Source organism: Aquarana catesbeiana, unplaced genomic scaffold (genome assembly GCF_042186555.1).
Source record: "Aquarana catesbeiana isolate 2022-GZ unplaced genomic scaffold, ASM4218655v1 unanchor228, whole genome shotgun sequence".
NCBI classification, from domain to species: domain Eukaryota; kingdom Metazoa; phylum Chordata; class Amphibia; order Anura; family Ranidae; genus Aquarana; species Aquarana catesbeiana.
Window position 1 is genome coordinate 2337884 of NW_027362655.1, and position 27605 is coordinate 2365488.

A 27605-nucleotide genomic window follows, 5' to 3' on the forward strand; every position below is an offset into this window, starting at 1 on the left:
ATCCTGGCTCCATCCACCACCCTGATCTCATCACAGCTCCATGCACCACCCTGACTCTATCCCGGCTCCATCCATTCCCCCATCCCAGCTCCATCCACCACTCCGATCCCATCACGACTTCATCTATTCCCCCCGATTCCATCCACCACCCCAACCCCATCCTAGCTCCATCCATTCCCCCGATCCTACCCTGGCTCCATCCATTCCCCCGATCCTATTCCGGCTCCATCCATTCCCCTGATCCCATCCCGACTCCATCCATTCCCCTGATCCCATCCTGACTCCATCCATTGCCTTCAATCCCAGCCTGGCTCCATCCAGTCCCCCATCCCATCCCAGCTCGATCCAGTCCCCCCCATCTCATCCCAGCTCCATCCATTCCCCTCAATCTCATCCCAGCTCCATCCTTTCCCCTCGATCTCATCCCAGCTCCATCCATTCCCTCTCGATCTAATCCCAGCTCCATCCATTCCCCCGATCCCATCCCGGCTCCATCCACCACTCCGACCCCCATCTCAGCTCCATCTATTCCCCCGATCCCACCCTGGCTCCATCCATTCCCCCAATTCTACTCAGGCTCCATCCATTCCCCCAATCCTATTCCGGCTCCATCCATTCCACCGATCCCATCCCGACTCTATCCTTTGCCTCTGATCCCATCCCGGCTCCATCCATTCCCCTCACAAAAGACACAGAGGAGAGCAAAAAAAATCCCAAGAAAGGAAGTATGTAAACAGTAAAAAAGGGAGGACAGACCATATTGGCCCCATAAAGAATGAGGAAGGACATCTAGTTACAAAGGACGGTATTGAATTTATTCTTCTTCTTAGTCTTCACGAGGCAATCAGGGGGCTTCAGTAACCAAAACTGCAGTGTTCATCCTTATGACACATCACACACTCTGTCTCCAGGTCACATCTTGCTTCCCATTATACTCTATGGACATTCCTTTCTATCATTTATCTGTCATTCCATAGAAAACAGCTGTAATCCCAAATAATCTCAATCTTACTATCTGCTACTCTACTTAAGGAACACCTGTGGGAAAGGATAAATCTCTATGCGCCTCAGATTTGCCTTCAAATGAGTTTATATTTAGCTCGCCATTATACTCTATTGGCCTTCCCCTTTTGTCGTTCCATAGAAAACAATGCTAATCCCACTTCATCTCAATATTAAACATCATCACTGAACATGGAGAGAATGTCTTCTATTGATTGATCTCATATGTCTAATGGTTTTGTCACCAGGTCACATCTTGCTTCCTATCATTTATCTGTCATTCCATAGAAAATAATAATAATCCCACCTAATCTCAATATTAAACATCACCACTGATATTTAAAAGTAGGTTTGCTAAAGATTCATTTGAAATGTCTAAAGATTCTGTCACTAATTGAAATATGTTGTTTCCATTATTTTCTATGGTCATTCCATTTTGTTCTATTATTCTCTATGGGAATTCCATCTCCCTGTTAAAGTCTATGGGCATTCCTTTCTGTCATTCCTTTTAGTATGTCCCAGCAAAATCCCTTCCCACCATTAGGAGCTCTGGAGAAAATTATTTACACTCCATTCCTCCGCACGTCACCTGATCACATGAGAGCTTACTTTCACAGATTCCTGACAGATTTCTGTATGGTAAAGGTCAAAGTTCACTCTTCAGTTTAGAGGTAGGACACACCCAGGAACCATGATTTGGTTTTCACAGGAGCCTCATATAGAGGACCCCTCAAATCTCCCCATCCAAATGTCCCTCCATCCAGAGTCTATATGTCCTATGACATCACACTGACTTCACAGCTCCTCTTCCCAATGTCCCTCCTTCCAGCTCTTTTTTTTTTTCTCTGATACTCTTATGCCCCATACACACGGTCGGATTTTCCGATGGAAAATGTCCGATCGGAGCGTGTTGTCGGAAATTCCGACCGTGTGTGGGCTCCATCGGACATTTTCCATCGGATTTTCCGACACACAAAGTTGGAGAGCAGGAGATAAAATTTTCCGACAACAAAATCCGTTGTCGGAAATTCTGATCGTGTGTACACAAATCTGACGGACAAAGTGCCATGCATGCTCAGAATAAATAAAGAGATGAACTCTATTGGCCACTGCCCTGTTTATAGTCCCGACGTACGTGTTTTACGTCACTGCGTTTACAACGATCGGATTTTCCGACAACTTTGTGCGACCGTGTGTAGACAAAACAAGTTTGAGCCAACATCCGTCGGAAAAAATCCTAGGATTTTGTTGTTGGAATGTCCGAACAAAGTCCGACCGTGTGTACGCCCTATTAGGAAGTGGGTGGACTCTTAGCATCCTCACTAGCAAACTGGGACTGCGTTGTATGTAATCATGTCAGAATGCCCGCAACAAGCATAGATAAGCGTAAATTATACCTCAGTACTAAAATAGGGCTTTAATAAAATGTAAACCTGAATGGTGAGGAGGATTCTGGAAATACCATTTGATTTTACTTTTGGTTTTCGGATCTAGAGTTTTCCTCCTGTGAAGTCTGGAGATCATATGACCATCACATTGCCTCCACCTCCCTCCCTGATAGATTAGAGAAATACAAAGAAGATTCTAGAAGTCACCAGAGAGATCATGGAGGAGAGGTGAGCGGTGCTGGGAATTCTGGGACATTATCCAGTAACAGACAAGGGATGTGTCTGGATGGTGACTGTATCATTGTGTGTGTCAGGTTCCTATAAGGTGTCAGGATGTCACTGTCTATTTCTCCATAGAGGAGTGGGAGTATTTAGAAGGACACAAGGATCACTACAAGGACGTCATGATGGACAATCAGCCGCCCCTCACATCACCGGGTAAGAGGAGACTTTATTGTAAAGGAGAGAGCAGTACGGAGGGTCCACCTAGATCCCCCATCATCTGATAAACACATAGAAACATTGTATTCAGTCAGTGTGTGTGTTTCCTACAGATGGATCCAGTAATGGGAACCCACCAGAGAGATGTCCCCGTCCTCTGTATTCCCGGGATTCTACACAGGAAGATCACACCATCCCTCACCATCATCAGGTAGATGAGGAACAATCACTGATAGTATCATTAGGATCTGTACATTATCTGCATTGTTACAATTTATGTCATTTTTATTACATATTCAGAGTGGAAACCTGAGAGATTCTAAAACTGAGATTAAAGAAGAAATAAAAGAGGAGGATGATGAGGATGGGATGATGGAGGAGTCAGGGTTTCTAAAAGGGCACAAAGATCTTTACCAGGACACCATGGTGGAGTCATCCAGCTACAGAAACCCACCAGAGAGATGTCCCCATCCTCTGTATTCCCGGGATTCCACACAGGAAGATCACACCATCCCTCACCATCATCAGGTTGATGATTGACAGCTATTGATAGTTCTGATTTATAGACAGCATGTTTGTTACAATGAATGTTTTATTATATCTTTCAGTGTGGAAAACTCAGGGATGATAATATTGATGTTAAAGAAGAGTATGATGAGGAGGATGGAGTGATGGAGGAGTTTTCAGAAGGACACAAGGATATGATGGAGCCACCTAATACCAGGAACCCACCAGAGAGATGTCCCCGTCCTCTGTATTCCCGGGATTCCACACAGGAAGATCACACCATCCCTCACTGTTACAAGGTTGGTGGGATGGATCATCTAGAACATGAACTTGAGGAGACGGGGGTGGGGTGGGGTTATTTACTAAAGGCAAATCCACTGTGCACTTGGAAGTGCAGTTACTGTAGATCTGAGGGGAACATAGAAGGAAAATAAAAAAACTGCATTTTTGCTTGCACATGATTGGATGATAGAAATCAGCAGAGCTTCCCCTCATTTCAGATCTTCCCCACAGATCTACAGCGACTGCACTTCCAAGTGCACTTGTAGTGCGTAGTGGATTTGCCTTTAGTAAATCAACACCAATGCATAGATTTTTTATGTGATGTCACAATATTAAAGCTTGTATTTTACAGATGAAATTTTCTCTAATTTTCTTGATATAGAGTGGAGATCCAATCGATATAGAATTTGAGTTTAAAGCAGAAGAAGAAGAGACTTATGTGAGGGATGATCAGCAGTCTATGGAGGAGGATGGAATAACGGGGACATTTATAGAGGAGGACACTCCTACAGAGATCAGCACAGGTGGGTCATTAACACTAAATACATTCCTCCACCCATACTGCTCACTGATTGGTCCAGAGTAGGGTGAGGACTGGGTGATATCAGCCTGTAATCCCCTGATCATTTTCCTGAGCTGTGTTCCCCATCCTGTATTCCTGTATTCCTCTCGGATAATCTTCCTTCTCTGTGCTGCAGACTCAATTTATGTATCTAGACTGGATTTATGGAGATTCTGGGGTTCAGCTGACAGCAAAATGTTCATTTTCACCATAGGGATTACTAGACCTAGGCACCTGGGGTATGTGCTTGGGGTCTTCTGGCCCATGCCCAAGTCTAGAAAGATCTCTGACAGAAGAATTCTCTGTCAGAAACCATGAAATCAGATCGAGACAGAAGTACAGTTAAATCATACTTGTTTAATAATAAAAGTAAATAGAACAAAGGTAGTCAAAACATAGCCAAAGTTCGGTAAACAGAACGGATAGTCAGAAGGTCAGGGATCAATGTAGTGGAACAGCAAGCAGGATCTGGAGCCAGAAGGGATATCAGCCAAGCAAGTCTTTAAACAGGAACGCAGGAGATAGTCTCTGTGATGTTGACCAAGGCGAAGGCAGAGATCCTCTGGGCTAGACGGCTTTAGTAGGCAGGACTGACGAGCAGGATATCATCAACAGGTGAGTCACTGTGGAGAGATAGGAGCTGGCAATTAGCCGACAGCTGAGCGGCCAGCTCAGAGAAGCTAAGCCCAGCCCTGACATTCTCCCAGGGTTACTTACTCTGTTAATGTAGACAAAAACTCAACCAAGCTCTACCACATGATTGAAGAATTAATGAGCTGAAGATCGGTGCTCGGGCTTGTTGTGTCCCATAAACATCAAAGTAGCAAGAAATGCCGGCAACACGATTGCTTCTTCTTTAATCTTTATTGCGCACTAACAGCAGTGCAACATCTAAAATGCTAACATGTTTCGGGCCGGAGCCTTCCTCATAGCATACAGGTTTACAATAAAATCAAGTTTATATAGAAAAAATATCCAGTCCTCCAAAAAAGGGGGGCGGTACAATCCAATTTAAAATCAATTAACAATTAAAACCATGTGAGGTTGGTAGAACCAGAGAAATTTCATTGCTATTAAGAGTGTCATTGTAGTGTTCTGATATTCTAATACGTAGATTGCGAATAGTGCAACCCATATACTGTACTCTACAAGTACTGCAATCAATTAGATAAACAATTATCTTTGAGTTACAATTTATTAAACTTCTAACTGGATATGTTCTACCTGTTGAAAAAGAAATAAATTTACACTGTTTACATGTGTTTATAACCACAGGGATAAGAGCCCACTGTCCCCAACCATGAAATGGAAGGGGGAGTGGAGCTGAATAAAGAGGGGGAAAGCATTGTACCTGAAGTAGGAGCTTTCTTACCAGAGAAATTGCATCCCTGTCTTAAAATATCATGCAGAGTTTTGTCTGCATATAAGACAGGGAGGCAGTGTTTAATGATAGAGACAATCTGGTTATATTGTTGTGGGCAGGTAGTCACAAAGTGAACACCTCCCCTCCCACGGGACCATGTCTTCTTTTTTTTTAACAGTTTCGTTTTTATTTATCTCCATCGGAGAAAAGTTTCAGTACAAACGTAAAAAGAAAGTACATTTACAAATATATATATATATAAATAATAATAAAAAAAAAAAAAAAGAGAGGATTACACAAAAAAAAGAAGGAAAGTGGCAATCTAGAAAAGACAATCTCCAATATTATATCGAAAAGCAAGACATTTCAGTTCACACCTTGATTACAAGTGTTCATTCTTCATCACAATTGTATATTGGTAACAATACCCTCTCCTCAAAGAGAAAGGCACATTTTAGTGATAATTTTTGTAGGTATTCTTAATATTTCTTGACCATGCTAGCTATATATGAGCCCAGCGGGCTCTTCCGGGGGAGCCTCCGCATCAGTAGTCATTTATCTAGAAGCCCATGCACCCCAAATTTTCTCAATGTTTTGGGGACATTTCTGGCTCATATATGTGAGCTTGTAGAGTGGAAGGGTCTTGTCAATGAGTGTTTTCCACTGTCCCACCGTTGGGGGGGCTGCCTGTTTCCATTTGAATAGAATGGCTTTCCTCGCATAGAATAGGGTGTAGAAAATGAATAGCCTCTTATGGGTGTTTGTGGTAAGGGTATCACAAATCCCCAGGAGAAGGACACGGGGATCCAGTGTAACTGTCAGGTCCCCAATCAAATTGATCTATTGCACCACCTCCCTCCAGAACTGTTGGAGAAGGGGGCACGACCACACCACATGTAAAAAAGTACCTATATCAGTACTACATTTTGGGCACCTACCGGAGTAAGAGGGATATATTTTAGCAAGCCTTTGAGGTGTATAGTATGCCTGGTGAAGGAATTTTAGCTGTATGTACCTATCCCTGGCAGACATCATCAGAGGAATATATTGTTAAATACCTTCCTCCCAGTCATCATCCGTCAGGGAGGGCACATCCAACTTCCATTTATTGAATAGCCTGGACCCCTGGCTATCAGTTCCCTGGGACACCGGAGGTACAAAGAGGAAAGGATACGGTTGTACTGTGTCTTTTTACTAGTAGCAGAGGAGTTCCCAATCAGATCACTACGATCTCTATTTTCTGCCAACCTTCTGCCTCTATCTATCAAATGTCTGCTATATCCCCGTTGTCTCAACCTACTGGAAACAATGTTACATTCCTTAGCAAAAATCTTACGTGAGTAACAATTTCTTCTTGCTCTAATAAACTCACCTGTTGCCAATGCCCGTACCGTGTGGGCTGGGTGGCAACTCAATGCCAGCAGAAGTAAGTTGCCTGCACATTGTTTCCTGTAGGTTTTGGTAGAGACCATTCCACTATCCACACATCCCACCAAAGTTAAATCCAAGTAGTCAATACTGACCGGATCTGAAATGTGGGTAAACTCCAAATTTCCGATGATTGGCATTGAGATAAGCCAAAAATAAATCCATGGCATGGGCTGGCCCCTTCCATACGAAGGTCAAATCATCTAAAAAGCAACAATACCAATCAATTAATTCTCCATATGGGTTATCTTGGGAGAAGAGAAACGTCTCCTCCCACCAACCCATGTACAAATTTGCCAGAGAATGGGAACATTTTAAGCCCATCGAGGCACCACGGCACTGTAAATAGTATTTAGAATCAAACATGAAATAGTTGTATTTTAGCAGGAATTCTATGGCCATGCACAGAAATTCACATAACATCTATAACGTGTAAGATGATATTTCACAGATTCGAGTGCCAAGTGGTGTGGTATGCAGGAGTACAGTGCTTTAACATCCAGCGTGATTCAACAAATATTGGACGACCATTTTATCTCATGTATGTGCCAGTAAGTGTCCTGTATCTCTAAGAAAACCTTGTAGGCGTTTGACCAAGGGTTGTAAATGCTCATCAACCCATTCTCTGAGTCTTTCTAATGGGGATCCAGTGCCCGCTACTATTGGGCGTCCCTGAACAGGAGATTGCTGCTTGTGCACCTTTGGAAGGTGGTGGAATATTGGGGGTCACAGGTTTATCTATAAATAAGAAATCAATGATCCTCTGTTCTAATATTTCCATTTCTCCACCATCATCTAAAAGTTGCAACAAACCTCATTGAACACTGTCAGTAGGGTCAGAATCCAGTGGCCAATAAGTGCTGATGTCATTTAGTTGTCTAAGTGCTTCTAACTTATAGTCTTCTGTATTAACAACTACTACTGCTCCACCTTTACCCGCTTGATGGATTATTATATCAGTTCTAGCCTTAAGTGTTTGCAGTGCCTCATGTTCCTCTTTGCTTAAGTAATATTCAGCACAATGCATTTGAGACCCTGTCAGCTCTTTAAGTTTGCTGAGCTCCACCTCTACTACCTGCTGGAACGAGTCCACCACCTCACTCCTAGCCTGAATGGGATAGAAATATCTGTCTCCAGTGGAGAAAAGACTAGTTCTTTTTTTTTTTTTTTTTTCTTTTTTCTTTTTTCTTGCCACTTCAGAAAATTCTTAGAGAGACTAATTCAGCTTTCTCGCTCATAAGTATCTCTTTTTATCTCTTCATCACTGTGGCGGGGGTTCAAGACAGGGGTTTACATAGAATAATTATATAAAACTTAGCCTCACCTATTAAGGCATAACCCTTAATTTTCCTTCTCTAAAATTTTATCTTTATTTATGAAACTCTCTGTTTCACCTATCTAAAAGCCGAGAAAAAGAAAAGGCAAAGAAACCGTACATGTATATATATATATATATATATATATATATATATATATATATATATATATATATATATATATATATATAACCCCTCCCCTCCCTCCCCCCTCCTTCCCCCCCCCCCCTCCCACCCCTCCCACCCCTGTGCACTGCCCATGGTCTTATTTAGTGGGTAGTTACATCTTGATTTTTTCCGCATAACTCCATGTTTTTTTAAACTCCTTCCAACATTTCCAATTGTCTGCTTCTCTCTTTTCCTCTTTATACAAAGAAAACTGCTCCATGGTGTGGGTCTCTTCCACGGCATTTATCCAGTCCCACACCTCTGGACTTTCTTTTCCCCACCAGTTTTTGGGGATTAATCTTTTTGCTGCATTCAATAGATGTGGAACCAGAGATGTTTTATATTGTTTCACACTTCCTTCTATGCCGTGGAAGAGAACCACCCATGGGTCCTCCTTCACCTCTATTTTTGTAATCTCCTTTATCAAACTCAAGATTTTTTTCCAATATTTCCTAATTACCGGGCAATTCCACCATAAGTGAGCCATAGTGCCCATCTCTCCACATCCCCGCCAGCACTCTGCCGATTTCCCCTGTTGGAATTTACTCATCCTATCTGGCGTTGCGTACCACCTTGCCATGCATTTATAATTCATCTCGGCCGTTTTTGTACCTGTCGCTGAGCTATGGGCTAGACGGAGCATTTTATTGATCGTGTTCGTGTCTTTTTGTGTTCCCAACTCCTTTTCCCAATTTCTGATGAATGTGGGTACCTCTGCTTCTTCTACTTTTAATAATAGTTTATATAGCTTAGATATTGTATTTTTTGTCTTTTCCGCGCAACATAATTTTTCTAATTCTGTCAAGTTTTCTCCAGATCTTATTGGTTGAGGTAAGTTTTTCACGAAGCGATCTAGTTGCATGTACCTCCATTCATCTATCACCCATGTGTCTGTGTTTTCTTTCAATTCAGCTATTGTGACTATTTTCCCTTTTTTAAGTATTTCTCTAAGCTGTACTTTATCTTTTTTTATCCAGTTCCCCCCTATATCTCTTTTCCCTGGTGCAAAATATTCATTCTCCTTTAATTCTATCAGAGGAGAATTAAAAGTCTTATCTAACTGTTTATATGCTACCCCCCATGTTTTTAAAACTATTTTTGTTAAACCGTGTGTTTCCTCATCTACCGTTCTGTGACTCGGAGGGTTCCAAATTATAGATCCTAAGCGTGTTTTACTGTAGTGATTCTCTATATTCACCCATCTTTTTTCTTGGTTATCCCTAGCCCATTCTATTGCTCTTGACATAATTATTGCTTTGTAATATTTTAGGATATCTGGGACCGCGAGGCCTCCTTTGGCTCTATCTTGTTTTAGTGTCTTGAGAGATATTCTTGATCTTTTGTTCTTCCATATTATGTTAGAGATTATTGATTTCAGCTTTCTAATATATTCCTGTGGGAGTCTAATGGGCAGCATTTGGAATTTATACGTGATCTTAGGTAAGAGGACCATCTTTATGGCGTTAATACGCCCCATCCATGAAAGAGGTTTTATCTGAAGTTTTTTCCCTTCCCTCCTTATTTCCTCCAAGAGATGGATATAGTTTTTCCTATATAACTTTTCCGGGGAGTTCGAAAGCATTATTCCCAGATATTTAATCTCTTTTTTCCAACAAAATTGGAAATCTCTCTTTAGTTTTTCCTCCTCTATTTTACTTACTTTTATCTTCAAAATTTCTGATTTCCCCATATTGACCTTAAAGTTTGTTATTTCTCCATACTGTTTTAATATTTTGACCAATCTTGGTAGTGTATTTCCGGGGTTACTTATATAGAAGAGCACGTCGTCCGCATAAGCAGCCAGTTTGTGCTCCTCTTTTCCCACCTTGAATCCTTCAATATCAGGGTTATTTCTAATTGTTGACAGGAGGGGTTCTAGGGCCAGCACGAAGAGAAGGGGGGACAGGGGACATCCCTGTCTTGTCCCTCTCTTCATCTCGAAAGGTGACGACCAGGTTCCATTGATCTTAATGACCGCCTTAGGTTTCCTATAGAGTGCTTTAATCCATCCTATCATCTTGGGGCCGATTCCAATTATTTCTAGGGTTCTAAACAGGAACTCCCAGGCCACCCTGTCAAACGCCTTTTCAGCATCACTTGACAAGAGCAGACCTGGGAGTCCCTCCTCCCTTCTCTTCTGGAGCAACAGTAGGGTTCTCACCCCATTGTCTCTTCCTTCCCTTCCCGCTATAAAGCCTACTTGGTCCGGATGAATCACCCCATTCATCAGTTCTTTTATCCTTGTGGCCAGTACTTTTGAGTATATTTTTGTATCTACATTAATCAGTGATATCGGTCTGTAACTCGCGCATAAAGTTGCGTCTTTGGCCTCTTTGGGGATTACGGTGATTGTAGCGAAAAGCGCCTCATTACTTAATTCATATTCACTTCCCACCCCGTTCATGTACTTACACATTTTCGGAACTAGTATGTCTTTAAATTTCTTGTAGTAATATGTGGTGAACCCATCCGGACCCGGACTTTTCCCCTGTGTACTATCTGCTATTGCTCTATATATCTCTTCCTCTGTGATTGGTTTCTCCAAAGCCTCTCTCGCATTTTTTGTGATTTTGGTTAATTTGGCGTTTTTAAAAAAATCCTCTATCTTCCTGTTTTTGCTTTCCTCCATTATCTGGTCTCCATTAATCTCCTCCGTATATAGTTCCCTATAGTAGTTTTTAAATACTTCTCCAATCTCTTTGGTTTCATACACCATCTTCCCATGTTTATCCTGTATCTTTCCTATAAAGTTAAGGGCTTTTTTTTTCCTGAGCATTCTGGCTAAATGCTTTCCCGCCTTGTTTCCATACAGATATCTTTCTTTAGCTATTTGGTTAAATTTTTCCTTTGTTTCTTGTTCCATCAGCTTTTTTAATTCATCCCGTTTATTTATCAGTGCGAGGTATGTTGTTTGGTGGTGTCCTCTGTGTTTTTTGTGTTCTTGTTCTAAGTTAGAAATTTCTTTTATAACATTTCCCATCCTGTTTTTCCTTTCCCTCTTTCTCCTTACTCCCTCTTTTATTATTATTCCCCTTATGTAGGCTTTATGTGCTTCCCAAGTCACCGATCCCGATGTATCTCCTGTTTCATTTGTTTCAAAATAGTATTTTAGCTCTCTCTCTATTTTTTTGGAGATTTCTTCATTTTGTAATAGATCTTCGTTTATTCTCCATAATGATTGCCTCCCTTGTGCCCTATTAATCTGCATCTCCATCTCAATAGGGGCATGGTCTGATGTTGTCATTATTCCTATTTTTGAACCTACTATCCTATCTAAAAGTCTATGGTCTACTAATATGTAGTCGATCCTAGAGTACGTCCGGTGCCCAGGGGAGTAGAGCGTATAGTCTCGTATTTTACCATTCATAATCCTCCAGATGTCTACCAGTTGATTTTTATGTAGTTCCTGTTTTATCTTCCTCATCTGTCCGTTATTCGTCCCCTGTGCCCCGGACGTACTGTCGATCTCTGGTTCTAAACACATGTTAAGGTCCCCCATTACTATGAGTTCTCCCTTCTTGAAATCCATTAATTTCTCTAATGTGCCCTTGAGAAACCTTACTGGGTTTTTGTTGGGGGCATATATGTTGGCAAGGGTACATTCCATTCCTCCGAGTATTCCTCTGAGGAATAAAAATCTCCCTCCTGGGTCCTGCATCATACCTCCTAATTTAAACTGTACCCCTTTAGCCAATCCTATTGCCACTCCTCTTGCTCTATTCGATATTGCATCTCCATAGAACCAATTCGGGAATTCTTTTGATCTTAATCTAATATTTGATTCATACGTTAAATGGGTCTCCTGCAGGGACACCACCCCTGCTCCATAGGTTTGTAGTTCCCTCAAGATTTTATGCCTTTTTAAATTTGAGTTTAACCCTTTTACGTTATAGGAAAGAAATTTCAGTGTTGTCATTTTTCTGAGTTTGCTATCTTTTGTGCCTTTAACCTGTCTTGAGCTACCCCTTTTTCTATCGGGGCAAGTGCACACTGTACTCCCCCTACTGCCCATTCCCCTTCCTCCCCCCCCTCCCCCCATCCATCCTCCCCCCACCCTGAGCCACCCCTCCTTCTATCCCGGCATATGCATCATGTGCCCCCCCTCCTCCCCATCCCCCCCCCTCCCACCTCCCTCCCCCATCCATCTCCCCCCCTCCCCCCCCCCCGGCCCCCTGTGGGCCCCTCGTTTGTTCGGCGCCCCAAACATCAGGGCGACCAACAAACCTATTTATCCCAAGGTATGGGACCCAGTGTACCCTCTCACCCCTTCCTTAGATTGAGAAATTTGAAGGGGTGTTGACCTGCTATCTTCTGTTTTACGTGATCTGTGTGCTCTTCCCCCCTAATCCCCCCCCATCCAGCCCGGTATATCTGGTATTTGCAAGTCTAGTTTTCCACAGAACCCTTCCAGATCTTCAGGAAAGCGCAATTTCGCTGATCTCCCCTCTTTATATCCTATCAGGCAGGCTGGGAACCCCCAGCTATATCTGATGTTTTGTTGCCTCATCTTTTCTAAGAGGGGTTTAAGGTGTCTTCTTCTTGTTAAGGTTTCTTGAGATAAATCGGCGTACACCTGTATCTCCGTACCCTCATATACCAGGGGTGATTTTCTCCTTAACTTTCCCCAGATCTCCGACTTATCTTCATAAAATCTAAATCTAATAATAATGTCCCGTGGTCTTTCTTCTGAGTTTCTCCGGTGTCCGACTCTATGTATTCTTTCTATCTTTAGGGGTTCTTCGTCCTTTTTATCTATAAGGGGGCCAAATACTATTGAGCACATTTTCCTTAGATCTTCTCCCTCTTTTTCTGGGACTGATCGTAGCCTTATATTCTGTCTTCTGTTTCTATTTTCCTGATCTTCTATTTTATAAAGGATTTCCTTCTGTATTTGTTTTGCTGTTTTCATTTGCTGTTTAAGGGTTTCCAGTTCTTTCTTTTGATTCTCTACCGTTTTTTCTGTTTCTTCTACCCTGTCCAGGAGGCTTCCCAGATCTCCTCTCATCATACTGATGTCTGCTTTGATCGTCTTTTCTAGCCTCAATAGCATCTCGTTCATTTCTCCCTTTGTGGGGGGGAGAGACTCGGGTGGTCTCCCCTCTATCCTACTACTCTCCAACTCCCCTTCTGATGTAAACTCTTCCCTGGAGTGTTCTGGGGTCTCCCCTCCCTTTTTGTCCATCCCTTTTTTATTTTCCACCTTCGCTTTCCCCTGCTTCTCCGCTTCTAGATTTCTTGGGCTAGCTCCTTGTGTCATATACTGCTTCAGTGTACTAGTCCCTAGTTTATCTTTTGGGGATTTAAGGGCACCTCCTCTTGTCGCTTTATTTGTACTTTTACTCATTTTTGCCTTCTTTATTACTCTTATTCGTTTACCCAGTCTTATTTCCTTGCTCCCCCTTTTTTAGTGGGGAGAAATATATCTGAATGTATGGAGGGGCCGCGGGCAGTTTATGAGGGTGGACAGTAAGGATGGTGGTTGCTAGCGTTGCTCCAGGTTACCCCTATCCGGGGGTCTCCGTATATCAGTCCTATTTGTGTTTTGTAGTAATCAGGTGTGATAATCAGGTGGTCCCCAGCTAAATGTGTTTTTTGCGTGTTATACTTCTGCTGGTTTCTTTAAACTTTGACCGTTTTCACCTTTAAATAGATGTTGTTCTTTCAGATCTGCCTCCCAAATCCTTTATGCTGACAATACAAGGAACTGCTGGGGTTCATATATATTCCTTTTTACACACAGTCCAGCTTTAAGTCCTTACGGATAGTAAATCCTCTGATCAGCCACTCTGGGTGCAGGGGGAACAGGAGAGGGGGGGGACGGGGGGGGGGGGAAGACAAAAAGAGGAGGCAGAGGGGGGGGCGGGAAGCCAAGGTTTGCAACTATTTAACAAATTACTTTCAGACACAGTCCCTTGACCTTCAGTCACCTTATCAGCTTTTTCTGTAGTGTATTTCTCAGTTGTTTCCACTCATATTTTAAAACTTTCTTCATTTAATAGTACGCTTGGCTTCTATAGATTTACATGTCATTTATCCACATCCCTCTCATCCATCCACGTCTTACCCTCTCCACTCTTTGCAGCTCCGTGTCTCTGGCAGTTTCGTTTTTGCTTCCTCCAGTGTTATAGCTGCAAATCACTGCAAACAATAAATCTTACCAGCCGCCCGGCAGGCAAGGGAGACGGAGGGGGGGAGAGGGAGGGGGAAGGGAGGGGGGACGGGGGATTGAAGCTTATTGCTGTTTCACAGATCACTCACGATTCTCGCTTTTATCTTACTGCTCTGGTCGCTTCTGTGGAGGTATTCAAGGAGCTGTCATTTTTCCTCATTGGCAAGCTGGGGGCTGAAGCTCTCCTCCTGTTATGTTGTAAACGCTGACGGCTTCACAGAGCATTCCTCGAGGCAGCGTCTTGCTGGTACACTGGGATCCCTCCCTCTGTGACGGACGTTACGTTCTCACGTCCTCACTTCCCACACCCATCTCTGTTGAGAAAAGACTAGTTCTAATCCCATGGGACCAGACATCAGATTGTAAACTTTCTAAAGTAGATACCATAATAAGATGATCAAACGAGAAAGAAGTCGACATATTATCATCAATTGGAGCCACACTTGATGCAATCTCAGTCTCTGTGGCTCCCTGATCAAAATGTTTTCTCAGCAAAAGATTCCTAACAAAACGATTAATGTCCAGAATGGTAGAAGGGACAACAAATTGGCAAACAGGGGCAAAGGGTAAGCCTTTGGATAATAAAGAAAGTTCAGTGTCAGTCAGTGTAGTGGATGACAAATTCAGCACGTTAACTGTACCTACTTGTTTGGATTTCGCCGTTCTCCTGGGATATTTTCTGTTGCCAGATTTTTCTACTTGTCCTCCCGCGTCTAGATGTTTTTTTCTTCCTTCCTTCACGTTCTGTTTGTTGCCCCGCATGTTTTTTGACAAATTAGCAGGGGAATCCTGTTTGGAAAAAACTGAGCTAGCTGAGCTGTGGGAAGTATTCAGCGATCCAGCTGCACCTGAAAACTCAGATTGAGTATTGGATGTCTGAGCAGTGGCGGCGCGTCCATAAGGGCGCACGGGCGCCGCCCCCTCTCTATTACCAATGGCATGAATCTATCTATGACCGCCGCTGCCACCCCCTATTCAGGCACCCGGCTCCTTTTTGAGCACCGGGCGCCTGAATTACAGCGACGGGGGATGTTTTTGAAGCACCTGATTAGAGCCGTAGTCTCTAATAGGCGTCAAAAAAGGTGACCTGCTTGGCGCTCGCAATTCACCCAGGTGTGTTTAGAAAAGCGAATGGATATTCGCTTTCCTAACACTGAACCGCCAATCAGGTGCTCAGGCGCTGTGATTGGATGCCTGACGGGAGGAGAGGACAGAAACAGACATATGGAGGACACCGCTTGCTGCCATTACCCGCTGCCCCACTTAGACGGGGTAAGTGCCAGGCAGACGGCAAACAGGCGGAGGGGGGGGTCACACTGGCGGCATTTGATGGGCACAGCGGCATTTGATGGGCACAGCGGCAGCATTTGATGGGCACAGCGGCAGCATTTGATGGGCACAGCGGCAGCATTTGATGGCACAGTGGCAGCGTTTGATGGGCACAGTGGCTGCAATTGATGGGTACAGTGGCTGCATTTGATGGGCACAGTGGCTGCAATTGATGGGCACAGTGGCTGCAATTGATGGGCACAGTGGCTGCAATTGATGGGCACAGTGGCTGCATTTGATGGGCACAGTGGCTGCAATTGATGGGCACAGTGGCTGCAATTGATGGGCACAGTGGCTGCATTTGATGGGCACAGTGGCTGCAATTGATGGGCACAGTGGCTGCAATTGATGTTTTTTTTTCAGTATTTTTCCGTTTGTTTGCACCCCCCCAATAATTTTGAGCACCAGCCGCCACTGCCGGTGAGCTAAAATTAACCCTTTTGTCTGCAGTAGAGCCAGATCTTTTTTTCTTTAAAACAGAGCCAGGACATTTGCATTTTTTATGCAGATAAACAGTTCCAAAAAAGCAATCTCTTTATTCACTTCCAACAAAGCTTCCCTCTCATATGCCATGATGAGGTTCATAAGCTGCAAGAAGCATTGATTAAGTATATCATTCCATTCCATTTGAAACTGATCCGAATAAACCATTGATGGTCATTTTTTATTTCTTAGACCACTTGGTACCATTTTGTTCATCAATATATTTTTGCAGTCCTGTATGATCCCACCACAACCTCATCTCTTTCCGCATAAGTCTCTCACAGATGGGTTTGCAGGAGGCTTCCGAATTTAAAGCAGTTTCCTTCCTGGTAAAAACCTGGGAAGATTTAAAACACCGGTCTGGAATAGTGAGAATTGTATGTATGGTCTCTGGCCCACCAACCTCGATATTTGCATCCTGCTGTGTGCTCATATTTGCATAATATTATATGAAGCTGTATTCAAGCTCAACGTTCAAATGTCCAAATATTTCTCTGGCGGGAGCGGGTGAAAAAGGGCAAAAGTGGTACTTTATTATCTGCTGGCTGTGCCGGGTGGAGGGATATGTCTGTATAGTCTCAGACCCAAGTCACTGAGTGCAGTCTCAGGAGATGGGAGGCAACGGTGTGGGACCTCTGCAACTTGTGTCGTGTAAATATTTAAGCTTCCACTGATTACTGAATACCAATATTATGAGTCCTGATCCTTACACTCTATGATTTATATTGTACATTACATACGCCTGACCCCTGCACTATATACTCTATGTTCTACATTACATACTCCTGACCCCTGGGTCATAAAATATATTCCACCAGTTCCAGGGTCAACCAAATACGTCCACATCCCGGTATACAATAGTCAAAGGAAAAGATTAGGGTGGGAACTGGTCCCAACCATAGCCAACTGGGATTTTAAAAGGAAGCAAGTTTGTCTCTGAGGTAAGCACTAGAACACAGAGTATAAAAAAACTGTTTTATTGTACATACATAATTAAAATCATCATAAAAAATTCAAATGCAATTGACATACAGCCAAAGCCTAAAGGCTTGTAATGTTCAACAATGCAGAACTTAGGCATAGACTGGTCCTACGCGTTTTGCGGGGTTCAGTCCCCACTTCTTCAGGGATGATGACTATGCCTCTACATTTAAGATTCAAAAGAATGTAATTACAATCACATATACAACTTTACATCAATATACATTTTTTTTTCATATATTAATACATCAACAAAAATTGTGGTTACCAATTTAAACAAAGTGCAACTGTATACCCCTTTGGAACAACGCAGGGGACTCGGCTCGGCCCCATCAATCTACTCCCAGGTGTCAGAACCTGTGGAAGCAGTCCTGACAGACATTGGAGCACACATCGGACTGATGATATCAAATGTCGAGATCATATCTGAAATATTCAACAGACAGGGAAGTCCCTGTACCAGTAATTCTAATATCTTCATATCAGAGTATCCAAAATAGTATCTCTAGGACCCACTGTATCTACCAGGGGAAATGGTTCCACTATCCCTCTAGACAGAGGTGAAACATAATTTCTACTTATGTAGAGGGGCAGAAAAGGGAGGAGTGCTTAATCCCCATTGAACCAATATACACCACCCCTCTTCTAGTAGCACATAGTCAATCCATCTCGCAATCACAATCGTCACAGAACCACAAACTACATAAAGCATATGTGGCCACATACAAACACTAGAAAAAAAATAAACCCATAAAATACACCTGACCCCTGCACTATATACTCTATATTATACATTTCATACTCCTGACCCCTGCACTTTATTCTCTATGTTGTACATTGCATACTCCTGACCCCTGCACTATATACTTTATATTTTACATAACATACTCTTGACTCCTGCACTATATACTCTATGTTGTGCATTACATAGTGCTGACTTCTGCTCTCTCCCATCTACCCACTGCTATATATAAACATAATATGTATTCTCTTTTGTTACACCCATTCTCTACCAGCTGGACATTTTATATCTGATGATTTGATTGGAGCACAGACTTTTACATGTTGATAATAATGTGATAACTACTCAAACTTTGGAACCTTAAACAGAAAGTGATAATGAGGGAGGAGTCAATAACCCAATGATGGTGGTCTTCAGGATCAGTCCAGTCTTCATTTTGGTTGTTCTCCCCCCATCTCCACTCTCTGACCTCTGGTGGGGCTCAGCCCCGCTGTTATTCATGACTAAATCATGGACTAAATAAGGAAATGCAGGACTTCTTGTGTTGGGAAGATGGCAATGAGTGATAGAGGGGTTGGGGACAATCAACCTATAATCCCCTCATCACTGTCACGCCTATAAAAGACAGTTCTCGTTGTTTCCTAACTCTCTGACTAAGGTCCATGAATAAAGAAGTGAACTGGTAGGAGATTCAGAGGACCCATTTACTAGTTACCTTGAGGGTGGAATTGTAAGATCCTCAGAGACAAAGCTGCCTGATGTGGGTGGAGTCCTGGTTTAGGGGAACCAATCTGCTCATGTCTAGTAATAATCTTTTTCTTTCTATTTTAGTAGATGGGCGGGAGATGAGGAAAACCTCAGAGGATTGTCTCACTTTGTCTCCAGACTGTAAAGTAGAAGATGAGGACATCACACAGTATAGTCCAGGAGAAAACCCGACTACCTCAAATGTCCATCCGGCACCACACAGTGTAGATGGGCCATCGTATTCCTCTTATCCTGAGGAACCTCAGACTGTGAGGGAAGGTGCCGTCCTTCCAACAGATAAGAGGTTTTCCTGTACTGAGTGTGGGAAGTGTTTCCCTTCTAAATCCCATCTTATTGTGCATAAAAGATCTCACACGGGAGAGAAGCCGTATTCCTGTTCTGAGTGTGGGAAATGTTTTTCACAGAAGTCCAGTCTTTACACACATCAGAGATCTCACACGGGAGAGAAGCCATATCCCTGTCCTGAGTGTGGGAAATGTTTTTCAGTCAAGTCGAATCTTTACACACATCAGAGATCTCACACTGGGGAGAAGCCACTTTCCTGTCCTGAGTGTGGGAAATCTTTCGGACAAAAAGCAGATCTTGTCATACATCAGAGATCTCACACGGGGGAGAAGCCGTATTCCTGTCCTGAGTGTGGGAAATGTTTTTCAGTGAAGTCCAGTCTTTACACACATCAGAGATCTCACACAGGGGAGAAGCCATATTCCTGTCCTGAGTGTGGGAAATGTTTTTCAGTGAAGTCCAGTCTTTACACACATCAGAGATCTCACACGCTGGAGAAACCATATTCCTGTCCTGAGTGCGGGAAATGTTTCTCACAGAAGTCCCATCTTTACAACCATCAGAAATCTCACACAGGGGAGAAACCACATTCCTGTTCTGAGTGTGGAAAAAGTTTTTCACAGAAATCCACTCTTAACACACATCAGAGATTGCACAGGGGGGAAAAGCCGTATTCCTGTCCTGAGTGCGAGAAATGTTTTGTACAAAAATCAGAGCTTGTCACACATCAGCGATCTCACACAGGGGAGAAGCTGTATGCCTGTCCTGAGTGCGGGAAATGTTTTTCAGTGAAGGCCAATCTTTACACACATCAAAGATCTCACACGGGGGAGAAGCCATATTCCTGTCCTGAGTGCGGGAAATGTTTTTCAGTCAAGGCAAATCTTTACACACATCAGAGATCTCACACAGGAGAGAAGCCGTATTCCTGTCCTAAGTGTGGGAAATGTTTTTCAGCAAAGTCAAATCTTTACACACATCAGAGATCTCACACGGGGGAAAAACCGTATTCCTGTCCTGAGTGCGGAAAATGTTTTTCAAATAAGTCCCATCTTGACACACATCAGAGATCTCACACAGGGGAGAAGCCGTATTCCTGTCCTGAGTGCAGTAAATGTTTTTCACAGAGGTCCAATCTTTACAAACATCAGAGGTCTCACACGGAGGAGAAGCCACGTTCCTGTCCTGAGTGAGGGAATTGTTCCTCACTGCAGTCCTGTCTTCCTGTACATCAGGGATCCCACACAACCCTCGAGGTGTATTAGTGCCTTGAGTGCGGGAAATGTCTTCTATATGAATGTTGCTGGACATTACAGCTCTCATGTGGGGAAGAAGCACACCCTGATATACACCTCAGATATACTCCATGGCTGATCTTCATCATGGAAGAAACAGTTGATAAGGAGGTCAAAGATCACCAAAGACATGGATGAAGTGTTGTTCTGTGTTGACCATTGATAGCAGTATTAAAATAAAAATGGAGTCATTACCTCTCATTGGCTGAGTACATTTTGTGGTGTAAAATTTCACAAACACTTAGAGATCTAATAAATAAAAATAGTTGAATAAATGTGACGGCATTCACCCAGCTGTGATAAATATTGGATGTATATTCTTTCATACACCGATTTCCTTGGCTCCATCTCGTGGTCATAATGCGGTATTGTGATATTTTTACTGATTGTGGCATTTATTGAAAAAATAGGATTTTTTTAAAAACAGCTTACCTGTAAAATCCTTTTCTTGGGAATATACACAGACACAGAGCCTATGATAATTACTTAGTGGGTTAGATAGTCACCATCAGGTGATTGGCACTGGCAACCCTAATCACAAAGCAAGTTCCTCCCCTATATAACCCCTCCCATATGGAGAGTACCTCATTTTTGTAGCAAAGCAATAAGTATCCCAATGTATAATCCCGAAGAGGGGCGGGAGCTCTGTGTCCCGTGATGTATTCCCAAGAACAGGATTTTACAGGTAAGCTGTTTTTAAAAAATCCTATTTTCTTGTTCATACATCACGGGACACAGAGCCTTTGATAATTACTTAGTGGGATGTCCCAGAACAATGCCCAAATTTGAGGGGAGGGAGACACAGATCAGAAACATAAACCGCCAACGGACAAGAGGACCTATATTGCTGCCTGCAGCACACTGCGCCCAAAATCGGCATCCTCATGCCCTCTTACATCCACCTGATAAATTCTAGTGAATGCATGGACTGAAGACCAAGTTGCAGCCTTGCTGATCGGAGCCGAGTGGTGGGAGCCTTTGAGAAGTCCAGGTTCAGGAGATTTGGCTATACATATGCGATTGGTAACTATGTTCCAAAAGGTTTTTTATACTTATATCTGTTATATATAGTTATTTGTAAGTTGCATCAATGCATTATTTCATGCATGCAATTTCTCCCATAGTGCATGCATATCCTCTGAAGAAGACCCGATGGGGTCGAAACGTGCCAGATTTAATCCAAGCGCCCAATTACCTGTACTCTGTGTATAGATTTTTCCATGTGCCCATGAGCTTTTAATATCTCCTGTACCTCAGCTCATGTTTTTACTTTATTGTCATCTACTTTTGTAATCATGTTTCAATAAAGATTATTCATTTTAATTTAGTGTCATCCTTTACATATTTTCTACTGCCTAGAAAACCCCGTTCTCTGGGGGATAACTTCCTTTTTTGAGTAGAATCCTGAGCCTAGCTCTTCTGGGGTCACTTCTATAATTACCCCTTGGGATAATAGACGTTCTAAGGCCAGAAACAAGGGCCTCCCCTTTTCTGGATCTTTGGAGACTCTTGACCTTAGGAAACAAGATGGCGGAAGCCCCCAGAACTCCAGCTTGAAGCCCAGAGACACCGTGGAGACTACCCATTTGTCCTGAATCTCTTCCCGCCATGTGTCTGCAAACTGCAGCAGCCTTCACCCCACTCGGTCGAGAGGGGGGCGCCTCTTCATAGGGAGGCTTTGGGGTTCTGTTAAACAGATCTTGGACCCCAAGACTTCTTTTGCTCTTGGGCTTTCCCGAAGTATTGGACTGGGGAGGCCTTCGCCACTGCCTGGAGGTCAAGGCTCCAGGGGCTGGGGAAAGAGAACGTCTAAATGAGGAATGTTTATTCTTTTTAACCAGTAACAATGTGGTCTTATCCCTAAAACAGGAACCCAGTCAAATATTTTTTTGCATGAAGCCTCAGCTGCCCAATGCTTAAGCCAAAGGGCCCTGCGCATGTGTACCAGCAGGAGAGTAATGCTTGCTGAACAGAATCCATTATGGCATCAACCGCAAAACACAAGGCTTTAGGAAGGTCTGCATAAACATCGATCTCCTCAGTGGAGAGGAGGTTTTTTTTTTTTTTCTTTTTTTTTTTTCTTTTTTTTTTTTTCCACTTCAGCGAAAGTTTTCCGAGAGACATTATTTCAACTTTATGTGTCAAACTTTATCTCTTCTCCTTTTTCACATCATTGTGGATTGTTTCCGTCACATCTTTATTATTTTTCCCTTCTAGGATATTCTTAAATAATTTTAAAAACCGACGACAAAACGCCTTCTATAATTATAAACCCTATTATTATCTTAATCTCTCTCAGTCCCTCTTATTTCCCCCCGCCAGTGGAGAGGAGGTTAAGCACCTGCTTCATTTGTTCCTTGAGGAACTGGCACATGCTGATTGCTACGACTGCAGGCTGGACCACAGCCATAGAAAAGGAGGCTTTAAATAAAGTTTCCAGCTTCTTATCAGTTGGATCTTTGAACCCCTGAGCATTGTCCACAGGAGAGGTCAGGCTTTTATTCACACAAGAAATATCTATTGCTGGCACCCCCCATTTCTGGGTGAACTTTTCCTCCACCGGATAAAGCATGGAAAACCTCTTAGGAGACGAAAATAGTTTATCTGGGTGACCCAACTCCTCATGCAACAATTTCTCCAGCAAGGGATGAATTGGGAAGGTATACGCAGCCTGTGGGGATTTCCAGGATCCCAAGGAGGAAACAGAGGATATGTATGTATGTGGTATGCACCAACTCAGTAAAATATTACACCTGTACTTTGAGGGCCTGGGAGGTAGAAGAGAGCTTCTCCTCTTTCCCTGAATCATCCAACTGCTCTTGAGCCCCATCCCTAGATAGGGATATTTCATCATTATCAGAATGCTCATCCGATAGGGAACCCAGAGCAGAGGGAGGGGATCTACCCCTTTTTCTGCTACTCTTTAAGGAAGCTGTGATAAAAGTAGTAATCCTTCCTTCTAAACCATCCAATGCAGCCTTCATAGTGTCTTCAATGACATATACAGGAACTTTAACTTTGGGAAAGGCTGCCTCCAGTCTTTCAGGGGGGGATGGTATCCTGCAGGCATGTTCAGAACCCCTAGATCTAGACGGTGATTTCTTACTGCCTCTTTTACCTCCCCCTGAAGCCCTCTTGCGGAGAGACATAGTCCTAAGCTGCAAAGCAGAGGTACTAGTACAAATGCAATCACTGTTGTGCCTTATGCCCCGTACACACGGTCAGATTTTCCGATGGAAAATGTCCGATCGGAGCGTGTTGTCGGAAATTCCGACCGTGTGTGGGCTCCATCGGACATTTTCCATCGGATTTTCCGACACACAAAGTTGGAGAGCAGGAGATAAAATTTTCCGACAACAAAATCCGTTGTTGGAAATTCCGATCGTGTGTACAGAAATCCGACGGACAAAGTGCCATGCATGCTCAGAATAAATAAACAGATGAAAGCTATTGGCCACTGCCCCGTTTATAGTCCCGACGTACGTGTTTTACGTCACCGCGTTCAGAACGATCGGGTTTTCCGACAACTTTGTGTGACCGTGTGTATGCAAGACAAGTTTGAGCCAACATCCGTCGGAAAAAATCCTAGGATTTTGTTGTCGGAATGTCCGAACAAAGTCCAACCGCGTGTACGCCCTATAAGTCTTACAAAATTAACATTAGCTCAGTCTGCACAACCTGATGCCGAGTAGGTGTCTTAGGTATGCCTGGATCTGAATCTACTGCCCACAGCTCTGTGTCCCACCGCTTACAGGAGCTCCGGCGTACTGGGCTTTAACCACTTGCCGACCACTGCACGCCAATGTACGTCTAAAGTTTGCTGGCGGATATCGTTGTTATGGCAGCAGCTAGCTGCCATAACCCCGGTATTCCCTTTTTCGTGCGGCGGTGGGCTTTCAGATAAAAGTGGTCTCGCCGCAAGATCACGTTTATCGGTGGCGGGAGAGGGCCCCCCCTCCCGCCGTGATCCGGTGCCCTCCTCCGCTTACCGGAGCCGTCGGTAGCGGCGGAGGCGATCGCGTCCTTCTCAGTGCTGTGCCTGGAGACAAGTGAGGCTAAGATGGCGCCCACTTCTCTCCATGACACTGCTGGGCGGAAGCGACGTCAAAACATCACTTCCACCCATACACATTTTTTTCAATGTCATTTTTTTAAATGATTTTTTAATTATTTTTTTATTGCATTTTAGTGTAAATATGAGATCTGAGGTCTTTTTGACCCCAGATCTCGTATTTAAGAGGTCCTGTCATGCTTTTGTCTATTACAAGCGATGTTTACATTCCTTGTAATAGGAATAAAAGTGACACAATATTTTATTTATTTTTACACTGTTTAAACAAAAAAATGTAAAAATGTAAAAATGTTTTAAAACCCCCTGTCCCGACGAGCTCGCGCACAGAAGCGAACGCATACGTGAGTAGCGCCCGCATATGAAAACGGTGGTCAAACCACACATGTGAAGTATCGCCACAATCGTTAGAGCGAGAGCAATAATTCTAGCCCTAGACCTCCTCTGTAACGCAAAACATGCAACCTGTAGAATTTTTTAAACGTCGCCTATGGAGATTTTTGAGGGTAAAAGTTTGACGCCATTCCACGAGCGGGCGCAATTTTGAAGCGTGACATGTTGGGTATCAATTTACTCGGCGTAACATTATTTTTCACAATATAAAAAAAAAAATTGGGCTAACTTTACTGTTGTCTTTTTTTTTTTATTCAAAAAATGAATTTTTTCCAAAAAAAGCGCGCTTGTAAGACCGCTGCGCAAATACAGTGTGAAAAAAAGTATTGCAATGACTGCCATTTTTTATTCTCTAGGGTGTTAGCAAAAAAACAATATATAATGTTTGGGGGTTCTAAGTAATTTTCTAGCAAAAAAAACTGTTTTAAAGATGTAAACGCCTAAATTCCAAGATTTGTGTGACCTTGTGTATGCAAGACAAGTTTGAGCCAACATCTGTTGGAAAAAAAAACATGGATTTTGTTGTCGGAATATGCGATCGTGTGTACAGGGCAGAAGTGTATCACTTTGCTGATCAAGTAAATGTATTACATTTATTGTTGTTTAAGAAGTGAGTTTGTGTTGAAATCAAAACCCGAAGTGAGGAACTTACGTGTGTGTCGTGAGATAGTCTGTCTGGAGTTATAAGGGGATTTTTCTAGGTGACATAATGAGTTTGTTTAGAGATTTAAATATATGGCATTATGATTGGTTAAATGTATGTCAAAGGAAATACATCATTTGAACACGTACCCCTTATTGGTGGAAAATGGTTGGTAACGCCCATCTTTCATTCATATTTAACACCCTAACAAGATATTTGAGGGGCACACTCTAAAAAATGCATTAAAGATGGTGCAGCCATAAGACCATACAGTAGAAGAAAATATATTACAGCGCACACATGCAAAAAAGACATTTACCTCAAGCAAGGCTAGTTTAAAACACCTAAGCATTTCTAGAAAAACATTTTCAAAAAATATGGGGATTTGGTCACACCATATTGCTATATGGTGCTAAGCCCACTTACTGCGACAAAGTACCCCATGATTAGTGGGTCCTACACTATCCATGGAGTGGGAGAACCTGCATCTCTGAACCATGAGAGCATTGCACTCTTCTAAATGGGAGAATCATAAGGTCTCCACCCTGTCTGAAGGAATAAACCCGAACAGTGTATGGTAAATCAACATGTGTCGTGTCCATTATTTATATACGCTGTTCCCTATGCATAGAAGATTTTGGGCGAGAACAACGGAATCGGCCGGCGATGAGGTCATTATAATGGGTGACTATCAGCGACCAACTCTGGGTGACCTCAAAGGCCATCCCATAGGGTTACTGAATGGGAAAAAGTTGGAGACAAGATAGAGGGACAAGGAGGACACCACATTAGGTGTCCTCCTTGGTAGTCCAGAGTGGACTGGGGTTACATAGTTAGTCAGGTTGAAAAAAGACACAAGTCCATCCAGTCCAGGGTAACACCTGTCGTTCCATATGCACCCAATCGGGTTTAGCAACTCTGGAATATATGAATATATGATTGAGATCTGGGCTAGTTGAGCAGCTTGATAGTATCATAATAGGTTTGGTAGACCGAGACCGCCACCATCACAAGCATGAAGTCGGACCCTCTTAGCCCCTTAGAACCCCAAACGAAGTCAATAATTTTCACCTGAAAATGCTGTAGATGGTCATTAACAATAGGGAAGGGTAGGGAGCAGGAGATGTATAGTACACGTGTGAGGAAAGTCATCTTATTGGAATGAACCCGACCTCGCCAGGACAGGTGGAGTTGTGCCCATTGTTTTAGATGTGCTTCTGATTACTTGTATATGGGGGGAGGGGTGAGGTTGGCTCCATACAGTTGGTCTATGCTGGCGGCTAGATTCACCCCCCAGGTAAGGAATGACGGAATCACTCCAAGCCAAGTCAAAGTGATCTTTCACACGTGGGACTAGTGTGTGCGGCTCCGTGATATTTGATTTTGATTTGATATGGGATTTGTACCGCGCCAAATGCGCTCCGTTAGAAGCGCGGCTAGGCGCACAGAGACCCTAAAATCAAGTTGAGATTTCCAAAAGAACATTAAAAAAGGAGCCTTGGGGGCCCAATATGAAAGAGGTAGAGTAAAAACAAAGAAGAACCGGGGAGTGGGGGGGGGGGGGCGACTAACCCTTCAGATGGGGGAGGAAAAAGAGCATACAAGATCCATGTTTTTGGATATGTAATGCCCGAGATTTGGACATCTTGATGTTCAGGCCAGAGATCCACCAAAATCATCCAGTAATGGAGAGATGTGGGGGGTGGAGATTAAAGGGGAAGTGACCAGGGGGCGGGACTGACCATTGAGCCACTCGGGCACTGCCCGAGGGCCCTGAGCCACTAGGGGGCCCTATCAGGGTTGCCAGCCTCAGTAAAACCAGGGACAGTATGTATAAATCTCTGGTTTTTTTTTACATCTGTCTGTATATACTGTGTGTACATGTATGTGTATACTGTGTGATTGTTTAGTGTGTGTGTGTATACTGTGTGTACATGTATGTGTATACTGTGTGATTGTTTAGTGTGTGTGTGTATACTGTGTGGCCCCAT

At 43.2% G+C, this 27605-nt stretch overlaps 1 protein-coding gene across 1 annotated transcript in view; it reads left to right on the top strand.

Annotated features, from left to right (window-relative positions):
- The window catches only part of LOC141121715 (uncharacterized), a 59356-nt gene that overhangs the window by 12495 nt on the left and 19256 nt on the right, over positions 1 to 27605 (top strand). The window contains exons 2-8 of the mRNA XM_073611430.1: positions 2497 to 2618; positions 2748 to 2828; positions 2945 to 3042; positions 3132 to 3359; positions 3440 to 3637; positions 4003 to 4144; positions 18993 to 20367. Coding sequence (XP_073467531.1) covers positions 2795 to 2828; positions 2945 to 3042; positions 3132 to 3359; positions 3440 to 3637; positions 4003 to 4144; positions 18993 to 20367 — 2075 coding nt within the window. The 5' untranslated portion in view covers positions 2497 to 2618; positions 2748 to 2794. The remainder of the gene's footprint in view (positions 1 to 2496; positions 2619 to 2747; positions 2829 to 2944; positions 3043 to 3131; positions 3360 to 3439; positions 3638 to 4002; positions 4145 to 18992; positions 20368 to 27605) is intronic.